Below are 23,119 nucleotides of genomic sequence, written 5' to 3' on the forward strand. Positions count from 1 at the left end.
TTCTCCAGTCCCACAGCTGGGTCATAGTAGGCACTCAATAAAGGAATGACTGATTAAGTAGGCTACTTTACTGAAGGCTCCCGAACACCCGTCAGCAATTGGAAGCTAAGGGCGGGGCGGGGCTGGTAAAAGCAGAGGGCGTGTCTGACCCGGGTTTGGCTCCTAGAGCATGCGCAGTCTTCACAGAAGGTGACGGGCGAAAAATGCGGAGGGCGCTATTGCGTAGGCGCTAGTTCCGATTGGCTGCCGTTCGCGCTCAAGGGGTCGTGCCTACTCGTCGCCAAGTAAACATGAGCGGTAGGGGCGGGGCCAAAACGGCGCCGCGACCTGGTTGGCCAGGCGGGGGCTGGGGGCGTCGCGGATTGGTCCCGGCCGCGAGCTCAGCTGTGCGGGGTGCCCCGGGTCCCGGAGCCCGCGGCCTGAGGGATGGACGAGACGAGCCCACTTGTGTCCCCCGAGCGGGCCCAACCCCCGGACTACACCTTCCCGTCCAGCTCGGGCGCTCACTTTCCGCAGGTGCCGGGGGCCGCGGTCCGATTGGCGGCGGCGGCCGGCCAGGCCCCCTCTCCGCCGGGCTCGCCAGGCCACGACCGGGAGCGGCAGCCACTGCTGGATCGGGCCCGGGGCGCGGCGGCCCAGTGCCAGACCCAAACCGTGGCGGCGCAGGCCCAAGCCCTGGCCGCCCAGGCCGTGGCGGCGGCGCACGCCGCGCAGGCACACCGCGAGCGGAATGAGTTCCCGGAGGACCCCGAGTTCGAGGCCGTGGTGCGGCTGGCCGAGCTGGCCATCGAGCGCTGCATCTTCCCCGAGCGCATCTACCAGGGCTCCAGCGGGAGCTACTTCGTCAAGGACCCTCAGGGGGTGAGAGCGGGGTGGGGACCGCGGTCGCCGGCTTCGGGGAGGGTGGGCCTGTCCCGGGGAGTTTGGGGCTTCGCACAGCCAGAGGGAGAAGGGAGGTTGAAAGGCTGCAGAGGGGAGAAACTTCACAGTGCGGAGCCCTTGGCAGGATGTTGGAATGCCGCTGGGGACTGGAGATGGAGAAACTCTGCGGAACGAAGAAATAAATCAGAACCTGTTTGGTGAGGGAGGAGCGAGCGGAAAATGAAAAGAGGAAATTGACCAGATACGGGCGAGGGGCCCGTCGTTGTGTTGGGGCAACCGGCCTCTGGACAGAGACTTGCGGGGAGATGCTGCTTTCTAGTAGGTTCCTTAGCTTTAAACTACTGAGTCTGCTATTCGGCCATTGACCTACAGATTTGAGCTTTGGGCCTGTGCTCTCTTTCTGGACCCAACCAGTGTTGTCGCTGTTCATTGAGGAGGACAGGTGACCCATCGGGGGTTCTGAGGGTTCACTTCCAGCCTTCTGTGTTGTGGGGTTGTCTCCTACCACCTTCCAGGTCTCTTACTAGCACACGTTGGTGATAGAGTGGGTGGACTCACCAGTTTCATCTGTCCTGGTTATCGCTCGCTTCTGGGAAATGCTTCAAACCCTTTTTTTTTTTTTTTTTTTTTTTTTTTTGTGAGGAGATCAGCCCTGTGCTAACATCCGCCAGTCCTCCTCTTTTTTTGCCGAGGAAGACGGCCCTGGGCTAACATCCATGCCCATCCTCCTCCACTTTATATGGGACGCCGCCACAGCATGGCTTGCCAAAGCAGTGCGTGGTGCGCGCCCAGGGTCCGAACCAGCGAACCCCGGGCCGCCGCAGCGGAGCGCGCGCACCCAACCGCTTGCGCGACCGTGCCGGCCCCGCTTCAAATCCTTTTTTATGGTTCCTCAGTTTAGAATGTGGAGTTTTAGAAACATGAAACTGTCAGCTACTTTTCATTTCTCTTCCAGGACTATCAGCAGTTTGCTTTTTAGCTAAGGCAGAGTGTTTGTTCACCTTTATTTTGTCCCCTGCATGTGTATAAAGGGGGATGGGATGGGATGTAGCTTAGAGTGGTCAGGGCAGCTGAGATGTGAACCTTTGTCCTTTTGAGAACTGCAGAGGAACTTAAGGCATTTAGATCAAACCATAGATATCATTGGAATATTAGAGGCTCAGAAAATATCAAGTCTTTCCTGTCAGTTCTCAGATGGGCCAGGATAGTTTATTGGAAAAATGTACTATTGTTGTACTTATTAAAATGATGGGTGTCAACGCTCCCTCAAATTTGCCCTGCATCTCTTCTGTGTGAACTCTTTAGATGTGTGATGTGCTGTTTTGATAGCAGTGCTGAGTGGCTGGGATGCGCTCTGACTTGTAGCTCTTGGTTAGGGTCATTAAATGATCGGGTTATTCTCCTAGATGTTGTCGTCCCTGAATTATCATCAAGAACTAGAGAGCAGTTCTGCCATCAACTCAGTTAACATAAACTGAGTTGGGGAAAGCTTTGAGAGTAATAGGTCTTTCCAAGTCCCTCAAATAAGGGAAGAGTGAGTTAAATTGAAAGCTCGAAGGGGAACCATCACTTCTAGAAGAAAAGAAAGGTGGGTGTATTAAGGCCTAAATATTAGCTAGATGCTTTCATCTTTATTATTTGGGAACCAGAGTGAGATCTAAGATATGAGTGGCTTTTATTTTTTGGTTTTTATTTTAGCTTGTTGGCTGATTATCTTTGATAGGTACAGGAGCAACAGGAAGATTTTGTTTTTCTGCATGACCCTGTTACAGCTCCTCTGCAAGTGTGTCAGTTTAGCTGAGAAGTGATCTGGTGCTCAGTGATCAGGTGGGAGTAATATGATCTCTCAATTCTCCCTGGCAGGTAAATAAAGTACTACCACCTCAGGATATAGACTGTGGGCATGTTTCTTGGTGATTTTGCAGGATCCCAGTCTCTAAAATTTCCTGGCCTCTGTTCTTTCTTAGAAGGGAGGTCAAAATACATATGCTCTGACAAAACTTATTAAGGTTAACCATCCTGCTCCCACTGAAGAAAATGTGGTTTAGAGCAGAAGATCACTTCCTAAATGCTGTGGTGGGTTGTACTGGCCCACAGACTCACTGTACTTGGTCTTGTCATCTTTGGCTGTGCTCCAAATGTGTTTATTTCATTTAACAGATACTTAGATAGCACTTACTATGTGCCAGGGACTGTTTTAAGTGCTTTAAAAGTAATAACTCACTTAATCCTCACAGCACCCTCGGAGGTAGGCACTTTTGTTATCCCCAAAGATGACAATACCGAGGCACACAGTATAACTAATTTGCCCAGGGTCTCACAGCCAGTAAGTGGGAGGTGGCATTCAAGACCTGGACGCATGCACTGGTTCCAGAGTTCATGCTCCAAACCACTGTGCTCTGCTGCCTCAGAGTTAGTCAGTCATCTGAATTTCTGGTTTCTCTTTTCAGCTACCATACTGGTTAGGGTGAAATTTGGCTATGTGTGGCAGAGAAGTTAAAATAATGACTTGAATAAAAGTACATTTATCTCCTATAAAAGAAGTCTATAAGCTGCTCAGGGCTGGCATAGCATTTCACTTTATCAGGGCCGCAAGCTCCTTCCATCCAGCTGATCAGCCATCCTTAGCAGGTGGCTTCTATTTCATGTTCCAAGATGGCTACTCAGGCTGCAGATATCTTGTGTGCTCTTCAGCCAGTTGGAAGAAAGAAAGGGAGAGGGAGAATATCCCCCCACACCCTCTTAAGACATTTCCTAGGATTTACCCCAGACTCTTCTCCTTACATTCCATCGTCCAGAACTTAGCTGCAGTAGTGGCTGGGAACTATAGTCTTATTTTGCCCTGCTAAAAATCAGGAGTCCTGTGTCCAAGGAAGAAGGGGGAACAGAGGTTGGGGGAACCAGCAGTTTCTGCGACAGCTACTTTTGGACTTTCGGACTAGACAGTCCGAAAGGTTCTTGAAGATAACAGCCCTGGTTCCATTTCCCAATTTAGGATGGTTCCTCCCTCCGGGTGAGCAAGTAGGGAGCTGGAACAGTAAGACAGAAAATACTAGATCAGAATTCAGGGTAGAGAATGCTCATGTTACCTTCCTTTCTTACATCCTTATGCTTCAAGTTTCATACTCAATCACCTACAAAAGCATTTTTTGAGCATTCTCTGTTTTGTGAGGCTAGTCATACTACATGTTCAAATTGCTGAGAATCGTAGAATAAGCACGTGACTCACTAGTTTATTAAGAGGATTAAAGGAGATATCACACCGAAAACCCCTGGCATAGTTCCTGCTTAGTGTGAGCTCAATCAGAGTGTTTCGTTTTTAAGTTAGATGTCCACTGACCTCTGGATTAGGCTTTCTTGGATACGTGGCGTTGAGTAAGGCAAAAGTAGAATGACTTTGAGAAGATGCTTTCATGACCATTGAGAATAGTAATTCATTAGATAATGCTAATTGGTATTTGCTTCAAAGTTTTACAGATAACATGTTCTAGGAACTTGGCCTTATATCAGTAATTTTCAACCTTTTAAAAAATATTTTATCCACAAAGAGATTGTCATGAAAACAGTACAGTGTTTTTTTCCATTATATAATGCAAAATTATGTTGTAATATTGAATATGCTTCTTCTAACTACCCGTGCCCTCCAAGAAATTCTCATGTCCTTACACTTGGTTGGGAACCACACTGATGGCCAAATAAGGAATAAAGATCTCAAACAATAAATTTTTTTACTAAAATGTTGAGGCGGTCAAGTTTGTATATCATATATAGATACAGTTCTTGAGATTTTAAACATCATCTATTATCTGTTGTAGAGAGCTGTCCCAGGCCATACCTTGTAATGGATGAGGCAGATTAAGTCAATGGCAGTGGATAGGAAAACAAATACAGGCTGAATCTCTTTTACTACATACTGTGTTTCTCCCATCTTCCTTCAGGGTCTCATATATTTGGAGTAGCCCATCTCTCTCTTTTGTGAGAGTTAACATGTAAAATAAGGCATCTCTACCTAAATAGCTAAGTCAAGGACTGCGTTTCCCTTCAACGTCTAGTGCAGAAGACAGCAGCTCACAGAGTGTGGCCCAGGGACCTCTAGGAGTCCCATTTTGGGGTCCACAGGTCAAAATTATTTTCATAATAATTTTAATACTTCATTTGCTTTTTTCACTTTCATTTCCTTGTGAGTGTACAGTGGAGATTTCCAGAAGTTACATGATGTGATATTGAAACAGATTGAATTTTAAGGAAGATGTGAGAATACAGGTGTCTTCTCTTAAGCCAGATATTGGAGAGATTTGCAAAAAAGTAAAACAATGCCTATCTTCTCACTAAAAATTGTTTTTGAAAATAGTTATTTTTCATAAAAGCATTTCACTTATGTTAACATGTAATGAGTTTATTTTTATTATTAAGTGAATTAATAAATAGTTTTAACATTTCAGTTTTAATTTCTGCTATAACAAATATAGATTTTACCCACATAAACAAAAGCTTTTAGGGGTCCTTAATAAGTTTTAAAAGTTTAAAGAGATCTTGAGACCAAAAAGTTTGAGAACTGTCTACTTCATTTTTACCAAATTTTTTTTAAAAACCTGTTTTATTAAAAGTTATTTTTGTATATTTCACTGTGTAATATGAGTGATGCGCTTAAACTGTCTTAGGTTTCAGGTTCCTGGAGGAAAAAGCCTCTTGGTATAGGAAACCCTTTGGGTTTGAGATTCCAGTAATTGGTTGTGGGTCCTGACGCCGGCCATTGAGTGGCCTCTCGCTTCCTTGTGCAGTTCTGCTTTTATCCCCAGCTTCATGGACTGCTGCTGCTTCAGCTACCTGTACCTCACCCCCTTCATTGAAAGGGGATTAGTAAGTGGGTGTTAAGGAAAGGTGTTTTAAAGATATTGGCATCAAACTGAAGCTTTCTCCTAAATGTAATAAAGGAATTGAAAGTATGTTAAAGGAGAGGATGGTGACAAAAATTAGGCAGTAGTCATTTTCTTTCTCAACCAAATACTGGTGGGTGTCTTTCTAATTTGGGTAGTGTTAGAGTTTATTTTCTATGAATAAGGAGAGTATTCTTGTATTCAGTCACACAGTTGATTATGTGAAGTGAACATTAGCTTTAGAAATTAGGTCAGAGGCTGTTTTATGTATCTGTCTAGGAAACCTGCGGTGTGCTCACACAGTCTTGCACAAACTAGGTACTGAGCAAGTGTTAACAGAATTGAATTGAACTGAGGCCTACACTTAGTCCTGAAAGGCACTTGTCTCCCCTTCTGTCTGAATGTCCTCCTGTCCTTCCATCCTTCACACCCTACCGTTCCTCCATCTGTCCAGTCTGGGCATTATTATTTAATGAAACCCTTGTAATACTGAGATAACCATGATTACTAATGCTTTTAGAGTTGATAAAATGCTTTCTGATTCTCCTTATGGTGGAAGGAAATCGAGACGTTTGAGAGGTTAGTCTATAAATGATGCTTGGCCTCAGTCTTGGCCTTCAAGTTCTGCTTTCTTTAAGTGGAAGTATTTAAGCCTCAGCCCTAGTATTTTTTAGCCCCGCTAGTAGCAGGAATGTATTGGTCTACCCTTCGTCAGGGACCAGCTTGCTGAACTCCACGTTGTGCCTCAGTTGAACTGACTCTTGGGCTCTGGGATGTGACATGCTGCAAGTTGTCCTGTGGTTTCACTGCCCCGGTTCCAGGGTGTTACAGTGGACTCATCATTTTCTCAATTGCGAGCCCTTTGCTACTGCTGCTGTGTGGTTCAGAACCCAGGGTTCCAGGGGTACAGAGATAGAGAGGAAGATTGCTAACTTAAGCCTCTTGCTAGCCACTTTGGATAAGAATGTAATTCCGAAGACTTATGATATGAATATATGCATTTGACTTTTCCAGTGAATAAGTAAGTTTGTCTTTAAGAATAAAGTGATTCTTTTGGAGGGAGGAGAAGAGTTCTGTATTTCTCTTGCCCTCTCAAATCCTTGCAAGGCTTCTTGAAGGAACTGGCCTCAAGATTGACCAGTTATTGTTGGAAACATGCGCCCAGCCAATTCCTAATATAAGTACTTACTTAATGTGGGCAGATGGCTGTATGTTTTCTGCTGTGACCTGCCATTCAGGAAGTGACACCCACAGGAAAATGTCTTATGACCCAGACTAGCTTGAGTTGGCTGTGGGGTGAGGGGAGAGGGAGAGTCAGATGATATGAAGATGAATCACTTGGATAGCATATTTAATTTTCTTCCTTTAAAATCACCAGTTTGGGGATCAGAGGGAATGAGCTAAATGCAAAACCACCTCAGAGGGCTGACTGGCCTGGGGAAAAAACCTTCAGGAGGAAGTGCTACAGTTTCTAGGGTGCAGCAGCATCCCATATTTTCAAGGACATTTGAGAGTTAAGTTACTGTCTGCTAGAGAAGATGGATTTTAATATTTGTGGCGTCTCATGTCCTGATCTCTTGCCTATCAGAATTACTTAAAAGAACCCCATTCTAACCAGGTAGCAGATTCTTTTTCCTGCTGTGATTTTTCTTTTCCATTGCTTTCTTTATCATTCCTAAACTTTTTATTTTAAGGTTTTGTTAACACCTAGGGGGTGTGAAGTAAGTCTGATAGAGGAAGTCAACGATCAATGAAGGAATTTTCTTAACCTCATTCCATAATACAGTAGTCACCCTTATCCATGGGGGATATGTTCCAAGGCCCGCATTGGATGCCTGAAACCACGGATAGTATCAAATCCTATATATACTATGTTTTTTCCTATACATACATACCTATGATAGAGTTTATAAATTAGACACGGTAAGAGATTAACAACAACTAATAAAATAGAACAATTATAGCAATATACTGTAATAAAAGTTACTGTAGATCTTTGCAACCTCAGCATACAATATTTTTTCTTTCCTTATTAAATCGCGAACTTTCACCTTTTCACTTAAAGGAAGCACTTTATGGCTTCCCTTTGGTATATCTGAATTGTCAGCATCACTCCTCTTGCATTTTGGGGCCATTAGTAAGTAAAATAAGAGTTACTTGAACACAAGCACTGCAATATTGCGACAGTCGATCTGATAACCTAGTGGGCTACTAAGTGACTAATGAAGAGGCAGATAGCGAATACAGCGTGGATACGCTGGACAAAGGGATGATTCATGTCCCAGCAGGATGGAGTGGGACTCTGTGACATTTCATCATGCTTCTCAGAATGACGAGCAATTTGAAACTTATGAATTGTTTATTTCTGGAATTTTCCATTTAATATTTTGGGACCACAGTTGACTGCGGGTAACTGAAACTGCAGAAAGTGAAACCGTGGATAAGGGGGGACTACTGTACCTTACTAATTTCCTTTCAGTTGATAATTTTTTGAGTCTCTACATAGTTGGTGCAGAGCAACCAATAAATGTACCTTGAAGGTTGGGGTTTGATGGCGTTAAAATCTGTTATACCATGTATACCAGACTTGGCAGGTCTTTGGCCACTGCCCTTTCTAGCAATGGATCTCTTAGCTGCACACATGAGCTGGTGTTTTCTGCTTACAAGCTGGGGAGAAGCCAGTGTCTGACTGTAGTAGGGATTGTCTGCCTGTGCCCTCTCATTTCTTTCTAGATTGCTGCTGACCTGGTCTGTGAGCTACTTTAGTCAACTTATCTTTAATGTCTTCTTTTTGTTTTGTCTGTGTAGAAGATCATTGCTGTCTTCAAACCCAAGAATGAAGAGCCATATGGGCACCTTAATCCTAAGTGGACCAAGTGGCTGCAGAAGCTGTGCTGTCCCTGCTGCTTTGGCCGTGATTGCCTTGTCCTCAACCAGGGCTATCTCTCAGAGGCAGGGGCCAGCCTGGTGGACCAAAAACTGGAACTCAACATTGTACCCCGTACAAAGGTCAGTGACCTGTCTCCAGGGAGCCTTACTGCCTGGCCAGAGTTTTCCTGGGCCTGAGCCCTGCTGCATGTTAGTGGGACCATTAGCTCCAGTGAAGGCTGTTTATGCCCTTAGTCTAGGGTTCTCAGCCATTTTTGGCGGAGGGTGGTAGGTTTAGGCTCATGATTTGATCATCTGATGAAATCTGTCCTGAGAAAGATAGACATAAAATTTTTCCATGCAATTTCAGGGAGTTCACCAATCCTCTGATACACATTTATGGGCTCCCTGGGTCTTTGGATCACAGATAACGCCAAGCTGATTAGAAACCTAGCTATTTTTGTGGCTCACTCTCTTAGATTTCTGAGCCATTCTAGAATTTAGATACAGTCTGGAATGGACTAGCTGATGTCAGCTAAGCACTTATGCAAGGTCTGGCAAGGAGGACTCTAGGATGGACTGAGGGTTAGGGTAAAGGTCTGACCTGTAAGATAAAGGTCCCCTACAGGGAGCTGACGTGGAATTCTCCTCACCCATCTTTATGCTATGGAATTCTTGTACTTGTCTGAACATAAGAAAATTGGGGTCCCGGATCCAGGCAAATCCACGCTTAGAATGGATTTGTACACACCTTATATGTGTTATGACTTAGGTGAGGTTCTGATGAATGCTCTGGGCTGTACCCACTCCCCCCGCCCAAAAAATGTGCTTAATACAGAATTGATTGCATACAGTTTCAGGAAGTTTACTAACACCAGGTTAAGAACCCCTATATTATAGGATGTTCCATGAAGCTTTCCAAGGGTTATGTGGGGAAGGAATCTGCTGGTCAGCATACGAACATTTAAGGACATGTGATCACCCATTGAGTATATGGCTATCTGAGGTTTAGTAACAACTTAAGGTGGAACTCTGCTCTGATGCCTTAGGCTGCAGGGGCATCTTTGTAGCTCTGGATCTTAGTCTTCTTTGAGACTCAGATGGAAGCTATAGATCTTGTTCCCAGAAAAAATACACATATTTGCAATTACTATTTTGCATATAATTTCAGGGGGATGATTCATAGATCAGTTAAAGTCCATCCATTGACCCTGTAGGACCATGTCTCTAGATTAAAAACCCCGGCTTGAGGTTTTCTTCGCAGGTTTAGATAGCAGACTCTGGGCAAAGAGAATGATCAGCAGACAGGAGCTTCCCTTCAAACCTATTTTTTTTCTATTTTCCCAGGGTATGTTTAGAAGAAAATGTGATTATTTTGGGTGTTTAACTGTGTCTGCTTCTTTGCCACCAGACTCCAAACAGTAAGCCAACTACTTTGTAAATTTGTAGATGTCAGCGACCATTTCTTGAAAGTTCCTTCTCCCATTCTCAGCACCTGGCAAAGTACTATACTTATAGTAAACATTCAGTACCAGCTGAATCAGTGAATGGATGTCAAGCCGTGAGAAACAATACCAGAGGTCCCCCAGCATCAGGTCTGTGGAGAGAATGTTTGATTGTAGCTCCAGCTTGCGGCTCCTATTTGACATCCAGTTCACTCCTGGCCTTGTGCAGCTCATTCCTTCCCTTTATGCTTTAGTTCTCTCTGTCCATATGGTTAAACAGCACACTTTGAACGTCTTGTATGGTAATTAATGCTCCTAAGATCTCCTGCCTCACCTGAATTCGTCCTACTAGGCCCCTCCTAGACTCTTGAAACTCTTGAATACTCCTTGTTCATCATTCTGTAATATCCTTTATTTACTAAGTAAATAACAGACCGCCCCTGGCCCTGTGCCTGCCTGCCCTGCCTGTGCTTCTGGAGTGCAGTGCCTACGAATCAGAGGCTTGAGTTCAAATTCTGGCTCTGTAGCTTTTTGTTGGGTGACCCTTGGGCAAGTCACTTAAGACCCCTCCCCCCGCCCACTCAGTTTCCTCACTATAAAAATAGGGCTATAAATAGTTCCTAGTTTATGAGGTGGCTAGTAAGATTACACATGATAACCCATATAAAACACGTAGCCTAGTACCTGGCACAATGTAAACACTCTGTACATCTTAGCCTGTGGTGTTTTTATGACTATTCTAATCATTAATGTCACCTCCCATGATCCCTTTCTCCCCCAGCTCTGGTCTTCCTCTTTCCCTGTTAGAGAACCTCAATGAGGCCTGAGGATCTTTTGCATCAAAAAGTCAGCAACAGCAAAAACACTTGTCTTCCATGAGACTGAGAAGAGACAGAACTTTGCAAGTTTTAACATACAGCTGTAAGAGGAAGTCTTTCCCCTCCCCGCCTCCCTACCCTTGTGACAGGATTCTATCCAGTTGATCAGAACATCTGTCACTATGGAAACAGGGCTCATGTTGCAATGGAGCTTCAAATAGTAAGGTTCTAATTCTCACACAATAGCAGTCTCTGCTCTCTGTTCCTGTGAGGTTTCAGGTTATGATAGTTTCATTAGTCATAGGGAAAAAGTGGTTTGTTATAAAGAATGATCGAAAATAAATTTGATAGGGAGAAAGGGCGGTTTATGGCTTGAGAGAGCCAGGGTTTCACCGTGGAAACTGGCAAGGTAGTCTTAGGAAAGTCTTTTTTTCCCTTTATTCCTGTGCCTGTGTTTCCTGATTGGTAAGGCAGAGAGTGCCAACCTACAGTACCTTACACATCCATTTTACTCTGTTAACATTGGTTGGACGGATAGGTGGATGGATGGGAGGGAGGGGATTATTTTGTCCCTCTCTGTCTTTAAGATTCATGGGCGAAATAATTAGTTATTTGTAATGAATTCTACAAGGCTTAGGAAAAGAAAGAATTTTCTTATAAATTTGATATAGGTATTTATATGCTAAAACCCACTTGTTGCTGTCTCTGAAAGAAGCTTGTAACTCATTCATTCTTTCACTTAATAAATATTTAATGAGCATGTGCCAGGCACTGTGGTAGGTACTGGGGATGCTAATGTGAATAAGATGTTCTCTTCCTCCCAAAATTTTGTTAGTCTTAAGAGATAAGTTGGATATATGAATGGTTAATCACAAGACAATGTGATAAGTGTAATAATGGACGTATATACGGATTACAGTGATATCACTGCATTTTGACAATCAAGTGTAATATTTTTTTTGTGTCTGAGGAAGATCAGCCCTGTGCTAACATCTGCCAATCGTCCTCTTTTTTTTTTTTTTTTTTTTTGCTGAGGAAGACTGGCCCTGGGCTAACATCCATGCCCATCTTCCTTTACTTTATATGGGACGCCGCCACAGCATGGCTTGCCAAGCGGTGCATCGGTGTGCGCCCGGGATCTGAACCGGGGAACCCTGGGCCGCTGCAGCGGAGTCCGTGCACTTAACTGCTTGCGCCACCAGGCCAGCCCTCAAGTGTAATATTGATGGCCCATTAAAAAGATGTTTTTTTGACTAGACAATGCATGCATCTAGTGCAAAAGTCAGAAGGCACAGTAGAGTAAACAGAAGAGTAATTCAGCCTCCCTTCCACCCCCGTCTTCCAGCCACTCACTTTCCTTCTGCAGAGGCAGCTGCTATTACTAGTTTTTTGTGTAATATTCCAGATGTAGTCTGCATAAATATGCATATATATGGCAATACACTAAAAATTAAAACCAATTTTTATGTTTGTTTATTTTTTGAATATGACTAATTGCACGTAGTACAAAATTCAAAAGGAAATAAAAGGCTATAGAGTAAATAGCAATTTGTTTTTATTTGGAGAGAAAATAGGCATTGGGACATCTTCTCCTAACCCAGGAGGTGGCTGTGTTAATCAGGGTAATTCATGCTAGCTGCTCTAACAACCCCTGAACTGCCATGGTTTAACACAGAGTTTATTTCTGGCTCACATCGTAGATCCATGCCAGCTCACAGCTCTCCTAGATCCCTTGTCTCCTAGATCCATGTAGTGAAGGGATCTAGGATCCTTCCATGATGTGGTTTTACTGTCTCAGAGCCCTTCATCTCCAGCTGTGCAGATTGGGGAATGTGAACCAAGGATCGTGGGAGATTTTAGTGGCCAGGCCTGGAAGTGATGTACAGTCATCACTTTGTCAATATTCCATTGGCCCGAACTAATCATATACTCTATCCTAGCAGTTAGAAAGGCTGAGAAACGCATTCTTTCTGTGTGCCCTGGAAGAATAATAGTATTGGTAAGCACCTAGCTATTCTCTGCCATAGTGGTATAGTTCCTGAGACTTGGCTCTAACCTAGGTATCTCTTCTCTTTCCATTGTAGGTAGTATACCTGGCCAGTGAGACCTTCAACTATAGTGCCATTGACAGAGTGAAGTCCAGGGGAAAGCGGCTTGCGCTAGAGAAAGTGCCAAAAGTTGGGCAGCGGTTTAACCGTATCGGGCTACCACCAAAGGTATAGACTGAACCTATGTGGCTTATTAAAGGTGATGATTTGTAGTGGCATAATCATCCAAGTGGTGAAGCAAGGTGACCACAGACTCGCGTATGGGCACATGAATAGCCTGCCCCATGCTCCTGTCTTCCTCATTTCTGTCAAGGTCCTAAGGTTTGAGGAATAATTCTCCAGAGACTAGAGACCCTCACTTTCTCACTTTACTCCTCTGGACCATTTAGATGGGCTTCTTGAATTTGGATGGGGAATCACTGTCACAACCCTTTTCTGATATAAACTCCACAGGGCCTTAGTGGGTAGCTAGCTTACTCCTGGGGACTCTGGACTTGGACTGTAGGGAAATACCTTTATTCTTCCTTTTTTTATTGCAGGTTGGTTCATTCCAGCTCTTTGTTGAAAGCTACAAAGATGCAGATTACTGGCTACGGCGTTTCGAAGCAGAACCTCTCCCTGAGAACACTAACCGGCAACTACTGCTGCAGTTTGAGCGGTTGGTGGTGCTGGATTACATCATCCGCAACACTGGTGAGCAGCTGTTGGTGGTCCTGTCCCTGTGTCAGGCTGTGGGGTGGCCCAGGGGGAGGTCTGGAGGTGTGCAGAGCTTGGTATCAGAGTACGCTATCAGGATGAATTTTTTCCTAAGTCAGAAGGGTTTTGCACATTTGGGGAGGGTCTCAAAAATACTTTTCCAAGACATGCTTTGTCCAGGCACATCACGTGTAGCTATCAGAGGTGGTGATGCCTGGAGCCAATATTTACATTTTATCTTGGCCCCTTCCTGGTCCCAGACAGAAGACACTTTGGCTCTTCCGAAGCAACGTGAAGAGTTACTGTTATCCTTGATCCCTAGTCCTTCGTATAGCAAGGCCTATCACAGGACAGTTTTGTCTTTAAGTACTTCCTATAAGTAGATTCATACAGTATTTCTCATTTTGTGATTGATTTATTTCACTTAATGTAATGTCCTCAAGGTTCATGTTGTAGCATATGTCAGAATTTCTTTCCTTTTTAAGGTTGAATAATAGTCTATTGTATGTATGTATCCCATTTCACTTATCCATTCAGCTGTCGATGGACACTTGGGTTGCTTCTGTGTTTTAGCTATTGTGAATAATGCTGCTAGGAACATGGAGTTACAAATATCTTTGAGACACTGCTTTCAATTCTTTTGAGTATATACCCAGGAGTGGAATTGTTGGATCATATGGTAATTCTATGTTTAATTTTCTGAGGAACCACTGTACTGTTTTCCACGGCAGCTGTACCATTTTACATTCCCAGCAACAGTGAACAAGAGTTCCAATTTCTCCACATCCTCGCCACCACTTGTTATTTTCTGTTTTTTTGATAGTAGCCATCCTAATAGGTGTGAGGTGGTATCTCATTGTAGTTTTGATTTGCATTTCCCTAATGATTGGTGATGTTGAACATCTTTTCATGTGCTTTTTGGCCATTTGTATATCTTCTTGGGATAAATGTCTATTCAAGTCCTTTGCTCATCTTGAATTGGGTTGTTTGTTTTATTATTGTTGAGTTGTTAGGAGTTCTTTATATATTCTGGATATTAATCTCTTTAACAGATATATGATTTGCAAATATTGCCTCCCATTCTGTGGGTTACCTTTTTATTCTCTTTATAGTGTCTTTTTTTTTTTTTTTAAAGATTTTATTTATTTATTTTTCCCCCCAAAGCCCCAGTAGATAGTTGTATGTCATAGCTGCACATCCTTCCAGTTGCTGTATGTGGGACACGGCCCCAGCATAGCCGGAGAAGTGGTGCGCGCCCGGGATCCGAACCCGGGCCGCCAGCAGCGGAGCGCATGCACTTAACCGCTAAGCCACGGGGCCGGCCCTTGATAGTGTCTTTTGATGCAATTAATTTTTAAGTTTTTGTGAAGTCCAATTTGTCTATTTTTGCTGTTGTCGTCTGTGCCTACAGTGTCGTATCTAAGAAATCATTGCCAAATCCAATGTCATGAAGCTTTTGCCCTATGTTTTCTTCTAAGAATTTTATAGTTTTAGGTCTTAGATTTAGGTCATGGATCCATTTTGAGTTAATTTTTATATATGGTGTTACGTAAGGGTCCAACTTCATTCTTTTGTATGTGGATATCCAGTTTTCCCGGCACCATTTATTGAAAAGACTGTATTTTCCCCATTGCATGGTTTTGCGGCCCATTGTCAAAAATCGTTTGATCATAAATGCGAAAGTTTATTTCTAGACTCTCTATTCTATTCCATTGGTCTATATGTCTGTCTTTATGCAATACCACACTGTTTGGATTACTGTAGCTTTGTAGGAAGTTTTGTAGTAAGTGTAGTTTTGGAGTAAGTTTGAAAGTTTTGGAGGAAGTATGAGTTCTCCAGCTTTGTTCTTCTTTTCCTGGATTGTTTTGGCTATTTGCAGTCCTTTGAGATTCCCTATGAGTTTTAGCATGGGTTTTTCTATTTCTGCAAGAAACATCATTGGGATTTTGATATGAATTACATTAAATTTCTAGATTACTTAGAGTAGTATTGACATCTTAACTATTGAATCTTTCAGTCTATGAACATGTTGTATCTTTCCGTTTATTTATATTTTCTTTAATTTCTTTCAGCAGTGTTTTGTAGTTTTCATTGTACAAGTCTGTCACCTGCTTGGTTAAATTAATTTCTCAGTATTTTACTCTTTTTGATGCTATTGTAAATGGAATTGTTTTCTCTTCTCTTTCCTATTTTTTTTTTTTTTTTGTGAGGAAGATCAGCCCTGAGCTAACATCTGTGCTAATCCTCCTCTTTTTGCTGAGGAAGACTGGCTCTGAGCTAACATCTATTGCCAATCCTCCTCCTTTTTTCCCCCAAAGCCCCAGTAGATAGTTGTATGTCATAGTTGCACATCCTTCTAGTTGCTGGAATTGTGGCCCTGGAATTGTTTTCTTAATTTCCTTTTTGGATTGTTCATGGTTAGTGAATAGAAATGCAACTGCTTTTTGTGTGTTGACTTTGTATCCTGATACTTTGTATCCTGATACTTTGCTAAGTTTATTAGTTCTGAGTTTTTTGTGGAGTCTTTAGGGTTTTCTACTGTATAAGATAATATCATCTGCAAACAGAGATAATTTTACCCCTTCCTTTCCAGTTTGGGTGCCTTTTATTTCTTTTTCTTGCATAATTGCTCTGGTCTTCCAGTACTGCGTTGAATAGAAGTGGTGAAAGTGGGTGTCCGGGCCGGCCCCGTGGCTTAGCGGTTAAGTGCCTGTGCTCCGCTGCTGGTGGCCCGGGTTCGGATCCCGGGCATGCACCAACGCACCGCTTCTCCAGCCATGCTGAGGCCGCATCCCTCATAGAGCAACTAGAAGGATGTGCAACTATGACATACAACTATCTACTGGGGCTTTGGGGGAAAAAAAAAGGAGGAGGATTGGCCATAGATGTTAGCTTTGAGCTGGTCTTCCTCAGCAAAAAAAGAGGAGGATTAGCAAGGATGTTAGCTCAGGGCTGATCTTCCTCACACACAAAAAAAAGAAAGTGGGTGTCCTTGCCTTGTTCCTGATCTTAGAGGCAAAGCTTTTGGTCTTTTGCTATTGATTATGATGTTTGCTGTGGGTTTTTCATATACAGGACTTTTATTATGTTGAGGTAGTTTCCTTCTATTCCTGGTTTGTTGAGTGTTTTTATCATGAAAGGATGTTGAATTTTGTCAAATGCTTTTTCTCCATCAGTTGAGATGATCATTTGGTTTTTTTCCTTCATTCTGTTAATGTAATGTGTTACATTGATTGATTTTTATATGTTGAACCATCCTTGCATTTCAGCAGTAAATTCCACTTGGTCATGGTGTATAATCCTTTTAAAATGCTGCTAAATTCAGTTTGCTATATTTTTTGTTTTGTTTTTGTTTTTCGTTTTTTTGGTGAGGAAGACTAGCCTTGAGCTAACATCTGTTGCCAATCCTCCTCTTTTTGCTGAGGAAGACTGGCCCTGGGCTAACATGCATGCCATCTTCCTCTGCTTTGTATGTGGGACAGCTGCCACAGCATGGCTTGATAAGCAGTGCATAGGTCTGCGCCCAGGATCTGAATCTGCGAACCCCAGGCTGCTGAAGCAGAGTGTGCAAACTTAACCGCTGCGCCACCGGGCCAACCCCTCAGTTTCCTATTATTTTGTTGAGGATTTTTAATCAATATTTATAAGGGATATTGGTCTGTAGTTTTCTTTTCTTGTACTGTCTTTGTCTGGCTTTGGTATCAAGGTTATGCTGGCCTCGTAGAATGAGTTATGGAGTATTCCCTCCTCTTCAATTTTTTGGAAAAATTTGAGGAGGATTGATGTTAGTTTTTCTTTCAGTGTTTGGTAGAATTCACCAGAAGCTATCAGGTCTAGGGCTATTATTTGTCAAGAGATTTTTGATTACTGATTCAGTCTTCTTACTAGTTATAGATCTGTTCAAATTTTCTATTTCTTCGTGCTTTCATCTTGTTAGGTTTTGTGTTTCTGGAAATTTGTCCATTTCATCTAGGTTATCCAGTTTGTTGGCATACAATTGCTTATAGTACTCTCTTGCAATCCTTTTTTATTTCTGTAGAATTGGTAGTAATGTCCCCACTTTCATTTCTGATTTTAGTGATTTGAGTCTTCTCTCTTTTTTTCTTGTCTATCTGGCTAAAAGTTTGTCAATTTTATTTGTCCAGTGAGAGAACTGTTATGTTTTAATTTTAGAGCATTTAGTTCATTTATCTGTAATGTATGTAAAGATATATTTGGATTTTCATCTACCATCTTATTATTTGCTTTCTATGTTTTCTGCCTATCTGGTTTTTTCCTCCCCTTCTCTCTATGATCTTTTTTTCCTCTCCTTTCTTGCTTTCTTTTAAATTATTTTATAATTATTTCATTTCCTCCCTCTTTTAGCTTAGAAGTTGTATACTCTTTGTCTTTTCTCTTGGTGTTTACTCTAAAGATTACCATGTGAATCATTGATTTCCTAAAATCTGATATAAAATTGGTACTATTTTCTTAGATAATGCAGAGACCTTAGAAACCTTTAGCTCTATTTACTCATCTCCAGACTTTTATACTATTAATGTCATGCTTTTTAATTATATATGTATGCATATACATATATATGTGTATGTGTATGTATATGTATGCATATACATATACATGTATATGTGTGTATATATAAAAACATTCATATAAAACTATAAGCCAATATTGTTGTTGTTATTAATAATAATTATGGAGACTTTTAAACACACACAAATAAGCAGAATAATGAACCAGCATGAACCAGTCATCCCAGCCTCAACAACAATCAATCCATGACTGATCCTATCCCATTCACACTTCCATTTGCTTACCTTCTTTTTTTTATTTTTTTTATTTTTTGTGTGTGTGTATGTGAGGAGGATTAGCCCTGAGCTAACATATGTTGCCAATCCTCTTCTCTTTGCTGGGGAAGACTGGCCCTGGGCTAACATCCATGCCCATCTTCCTCTACTTTATATGTGGAATGCCTGTCACAGTATGGCTTGATAAGCGGGGGCATAGGTCTGCGCCTGGAGTCCAAACCTGCGAACCCCGGGCCACCAAAGCGAAGCACGTGAACTTAACCACTACGCCACCAGGCTGGCCTTTTTCTTTTATTATTTTAAAGCAAATCCCAGATGTAATTTTATTTATAATTTTTGAAGTATGTATCTTTAAAAGATAACTCTTTTTTTTTAATATACCACTATCACACGAAACAAAACTAACAATATTTATCTAGATTTATTAACATATTTACCCGTTTTATTGCTCTTTATTTCTTTCTGCATCTCCAAGCTTCTATTTGGGATGCTTTTCCTTTGACCTGGAGAATATTTTAGTACTAGTCTTCTGGGGATTAATTTTCTGTTTTTATTTGTCTGAAAATATCTTTATTTCACCTTCATTTTTGAAGGATATTTTCTTTCAGGAGTTAAAAAAAAAAAAGCATTTCATTGTCTTCTTGCTTCCATGGTTTCTGTGAAGTCAGTTGTCTATATTATTGTTGCCTCTTGGAAGGTAATCTATCTTTTTCTCTAGCTCCTTTTGAGATTTTTCCTGTACTTGGTTTTCAGCATTTTTACTATGATATACCTATGTATGGTTTTCTTTGTATTTATCTTTTTTTTTGTAAGAAATCATTTTATTTATTTATTTTTTTTTTTGTGACGAAGATCAGCCCTGAGCTAACATCCATGGTAATCTTCCTCTTTTTGCTGAGGAAGACCTGCCCTGAGCTAACATCTATTGCCAATCCTCCTCCATTTTTTTCCCCAAAGCCCTGGTAGATAGTTGTATGTCGTAGTTGTACATCCTTCTAGTTGCTGTATGTGGGACGTGGCCTCAGCCTGGCCAGAGAAGCGGTGCGTTGGTGCACGTCCGGAATCCGAACCTGGGCCGCCAGTAGCGGAGCGCAAGCACTTAACCGCTAAGCCACGGGGCCGGCCCCTCTTTGTATGTATCTTATCAGGGATTCACAGGGTTCCTTGAATCTATAGTTTGATATCTTTTGTCACTTTTGGAAAATTCTCAGCTATTATCTCGTTAAATATTACTTCTGCCCATTTTTCTCTCTGCTCCTTCTGGGACTCCAATTACATGTGGTTAGATATACATTAATGTATACAACCTTTTTCTTGGGTGCTTTTATTCTGGCTGTTTTCTTGTGACCTGTCTTTCAAATCACTACTTCTCTCTTTAGCACAATCTGCTATTAAATTCAACTATTGAGTTCTTAATTTTGGTAAATGTATTTTTCAGTTCTTGAATTTCTGTTTGATTTTTTTAAATAGATTTTTGTTTTCTGCTGATATTCTTAATCTTGCCTTTTATCTTCTTAATATGTTAAGAATTTTATCTTGAGCGTTTTAGAGTCTATATCTTTATTGCGTGGAGCCCCTGTAGGTTTGTTTTGATTTTCTGTAGTTTTGTTTGTTTTTATTCGTGTCATCTTGTCTCTTTGTATACCTGGTTATTTTTGATTGTTGGATATTGTGTATCAGAAATTGTAGAAATATTTGGAGGCCTAGGATGCTGATATAAGTCCTGTCTGGAAGAAGATATTTCCTTTTGGCAAGCAGCTGGGGGCACCAGCAATCCAGGATCACTTTTATTTCAGGTATTGAGGAGAAACTCTGCTTATTTTCCAGGGTGTAGCCCTTCAGGTTTCAACCCAAAGCATGGTTGGTTTACCAGGGTCTCCTCCCCCTTATCAGTCACTGGACTACAATTTTTTCTCCCTAACTCTACAAGGCTATTAGAACACTTTTCCACCTCTTAGCCTCTTAGTCACTTCTTCCCAAATCAGCAGGTGCTCTAGGAGAAAAAAAGCCACAAATGCTGGGCTTCTCTCTCTGGATTTCCTTTCTCTCCCAGGTCTTGATACTGTAACTCATAGTGGTCTTGTTAAAATCTCCAAAGCCTTCAAGAGATTTGAAAATATTTTATCCATTTTTTGTAGTCCTTCTCAGTAGGTCCAAGTGTCGAAAATTTCTAGGCCATCACTGTTGAAAGTGAAAGTCACCCCAGTTTTTTCTACTAACTTGATATTTCTGTTCACAGATCGAGGCAATGACAACTGGCTGATTAAATATGACTGTCCGATGGATAGTTCTAGTTCTCGGGTAAGATGTTGATCTCTGCCTTGAAGAAGAGGGTGAAGTGGAGTATATGCATAATATGGAAGCCCATAATAGTCAGAGATTGGAGGTCACATAAGTTCAGAGAATCAAGCTAGCACATCTGTTTAAAATTGATAGGTTAATATTTGGTAGAATTTTTCTCGATTTGTTTTTTAAGGAATATCCTACTGAATGATGTTAATAGGGATAGAATGAAGAAAAGTTCAAATAAGTTTGGAACATATTATATACTTTATGCCTTTCTTGGAAATTCACATTACATAGTAGCATAGTAAAGGTCTGAGAAGTAGTGCATTAAAAGAACCTGTTTAATTGTGTTTGGCCCAGTGATTTCTAAACTTTTTTGACCATGGAACACTTTTCTCACAGCAGACCACAATTCCACAGAACATCAGTTTAGAAAAAGCTGTTTCCTGCAACTTTCTTAACTTTCTCATTGCTTTCGTACTCCACCACACTTCTCTATACCTGCTCAGTCTGCATGTTTTAAAAAATTAGCAGGAAGCCTACCTGGAGGAGAGTGAGGTTGGCTCTTATTCCTTATAATGTTTTTTTTTTCTTCTAGCTTTATTGGGATATAATTAACATATAACATTGTGCAAGTTTAAGATGTACAATGTAGGGGGCCGGCCCGGTGGCATAGCTGTTAAGTTCGCACACTCTGCTTCTGTGGCCCGGGGTTCACGGGTTCGGATCCTGGGCGCAGACCAATGCACCGCTTGTCAAGCCATGCTGTGGCGGCATCCCATATAAAGTAGAGGAAGATGGGCATGGATGTTAGCCCAGGGCTAATCTTCCTCAGCAAAAAGAGGAGGATTGTCATCGGATGTTAGCTCAGGGCTAATCTTCCTCAAAAAAAAAAAAAAAAGATGTACAATGTGATGATTTGAAGCATGTATATATTGCAAAATGTTTACCACATAAGGTTAGTTAACACATCCTCATAGTGTTTTTACTTCCTTCTCTAATAGTGGTTCTCAAATTTTGTACAGCATAATCACCTGAAGAGCTTATTAAAAATAGTACAGATTCTTCAAGCCTTTCCCCATTCGATCTGGGGTAAAACCTAGGATTCCACACTTTTAATAAAGTATCCCAGGGGATTCTGATGCAGGTATCCCGGACCCACACTCTCTGTTCCTGTGATGGCACCAGTGAACTTGAAGTATGAAGTCAAGTAGACAGTCATGGGAGTGACTGAGATGGGCTGTCACAGATAGCCTGCCCACTCTTTTTGCATTCAGCTTTCATCTTTTTTCTTTTCATGTAGCCGGGGAACAGACTCCCTGTGCAAGAGCAGCTAACTATTATCTTCCACGGTTCTTTTATCTCACTGGAAAATGTGGTCCCCACCAGTGAAGTGGCATCTGAGTCAAGGTCTACACAAAAGGACCTTGGCTGACTAATAATTGATTTTTCTTTCTTCTTTTCATACTCTGAGATTTTCACTGCCTTTCCCTAGGAGGAATGATTATAGTTATCTTTTGTTGTTGTCATGTCCCTTCTTACCAAGGACTGTGGCAACTGCTGGGGAAGTGCACCTTTCCTAAGATGAGAAAGGGACTCTAAGCACCTTGAACAAGGCAAGTCAGAGGTGCCATAAATGTGCTAAGTGCAGGTAACAATATGGAAATCAGTTCAGAGGTTGAATAAGGATTGGTGCCTGAGGAGGTTGAGATGGGATGCTTTGCTACTACTTTAAAGGGCCTTAGGCAGATGAGACCCTAAGTATTTAGTCTTTCCTTGCTCTTCAGGACACAGACTGGGTGGTGGTGAAGGAGCCTGTTATCAAGGTGGCTGCCATAGACAATGGGCTGGCTTTCCCCCTGAAGCATCCTGACTCCTGGAGAGCATGTAAGTCTCAAGACCACTGTGGTCTGGCTCTTTTCTTGCTCAGTCTTAAGTTTTCTTGTCTGTGTAATGTAGATAATAATACCTCTATCACAGGATTGTTCTAAGAATTAATGAAATAGTGAAGCTCATGCGCTTTAGCACGATGGCTGGCACATAGCAACTACTCCATATGTAAGCTATTACTATCATTTTTACCTTACATCATTCCCAGTAGAAGCATAGACTTGAGTTTTCTCATCTCCGCTTTGCATTCTTCTTGTTCTTTCTATGGACTATCTTGTCATAATTTATTTTATTTTTATCTCTAAATATCAGCTGCTATCAGTGTTCTATCTTCCTTGTTGACATCCTGGAAGCCAACTCCTGCCCCATTATAACTGAGAAACTTGTGGAACAAGGGGGTAGGAGTACAGGTAGGAGGTCACTAGCCCCTTTGCAGCACTAGTCTCTTTTCAGAAGGAGTGTCTCAATGCCTTAGTGACAAGTAATCGCTTCTAGATAGGCTTG

At 41.9% G+C, this 23,119-nt stretch overlaps 1 protein-coding gene across 1 annotated transcript in view; it reads left to right on the forward strand.

Moving 5' to 3' along the window:
* The first annotated feature begins 393 nt into the window (after positions 1–393).
* Positions 394–23,119, forward strand: part of PI4K2A (phosphatidylinositol 4-kinase type 2 alpha) — a 30,504-nt gene continuing 7,778 nt past the window's right edge. Inside the window, exons 1-6 of the mRNA XM_058543685.1 lie at positions 394–861; positions 8,568–8,768; positions 12,975–13,106; positions 13,478–13,631; positions 20,679–20,740; positions 22,513–22,612. Of these exons, the coding sequence (XP_058399668.1) occupies positions 427–861; positions 8,568–8,768; positions 12,975–13,106; positions 13,478–13,631; positions 20,679–20,740; positions 22,513–22,612 (1,084 nt within the window). The 5' untranslated portion in view covers positions 394–426. The remainder of the gene's footprint in view (positions 862–8,567; positions 8,769–12,974; positions 13,107–13,477; positions 13,632–20,678; positions 20,741–22,512; positions 22,613–23,119) is intronic.

Source organism: Diceros bicornis, chromosome 6 (genome assembly GCF_020826845.1).
Source record: "Diceros bicornis minor isolate mBicDic1 chromosome 6, mDicBic1.mat.cur, whole genome shotgun sequence".
NCBI classification, from domain to species: domain Eukaryota; kingdom Metazoa; phylum Chordata; class Mammalia; order Perissodactyla; family Rhinocerotidae; genus Diceros; species Diceros bicornis.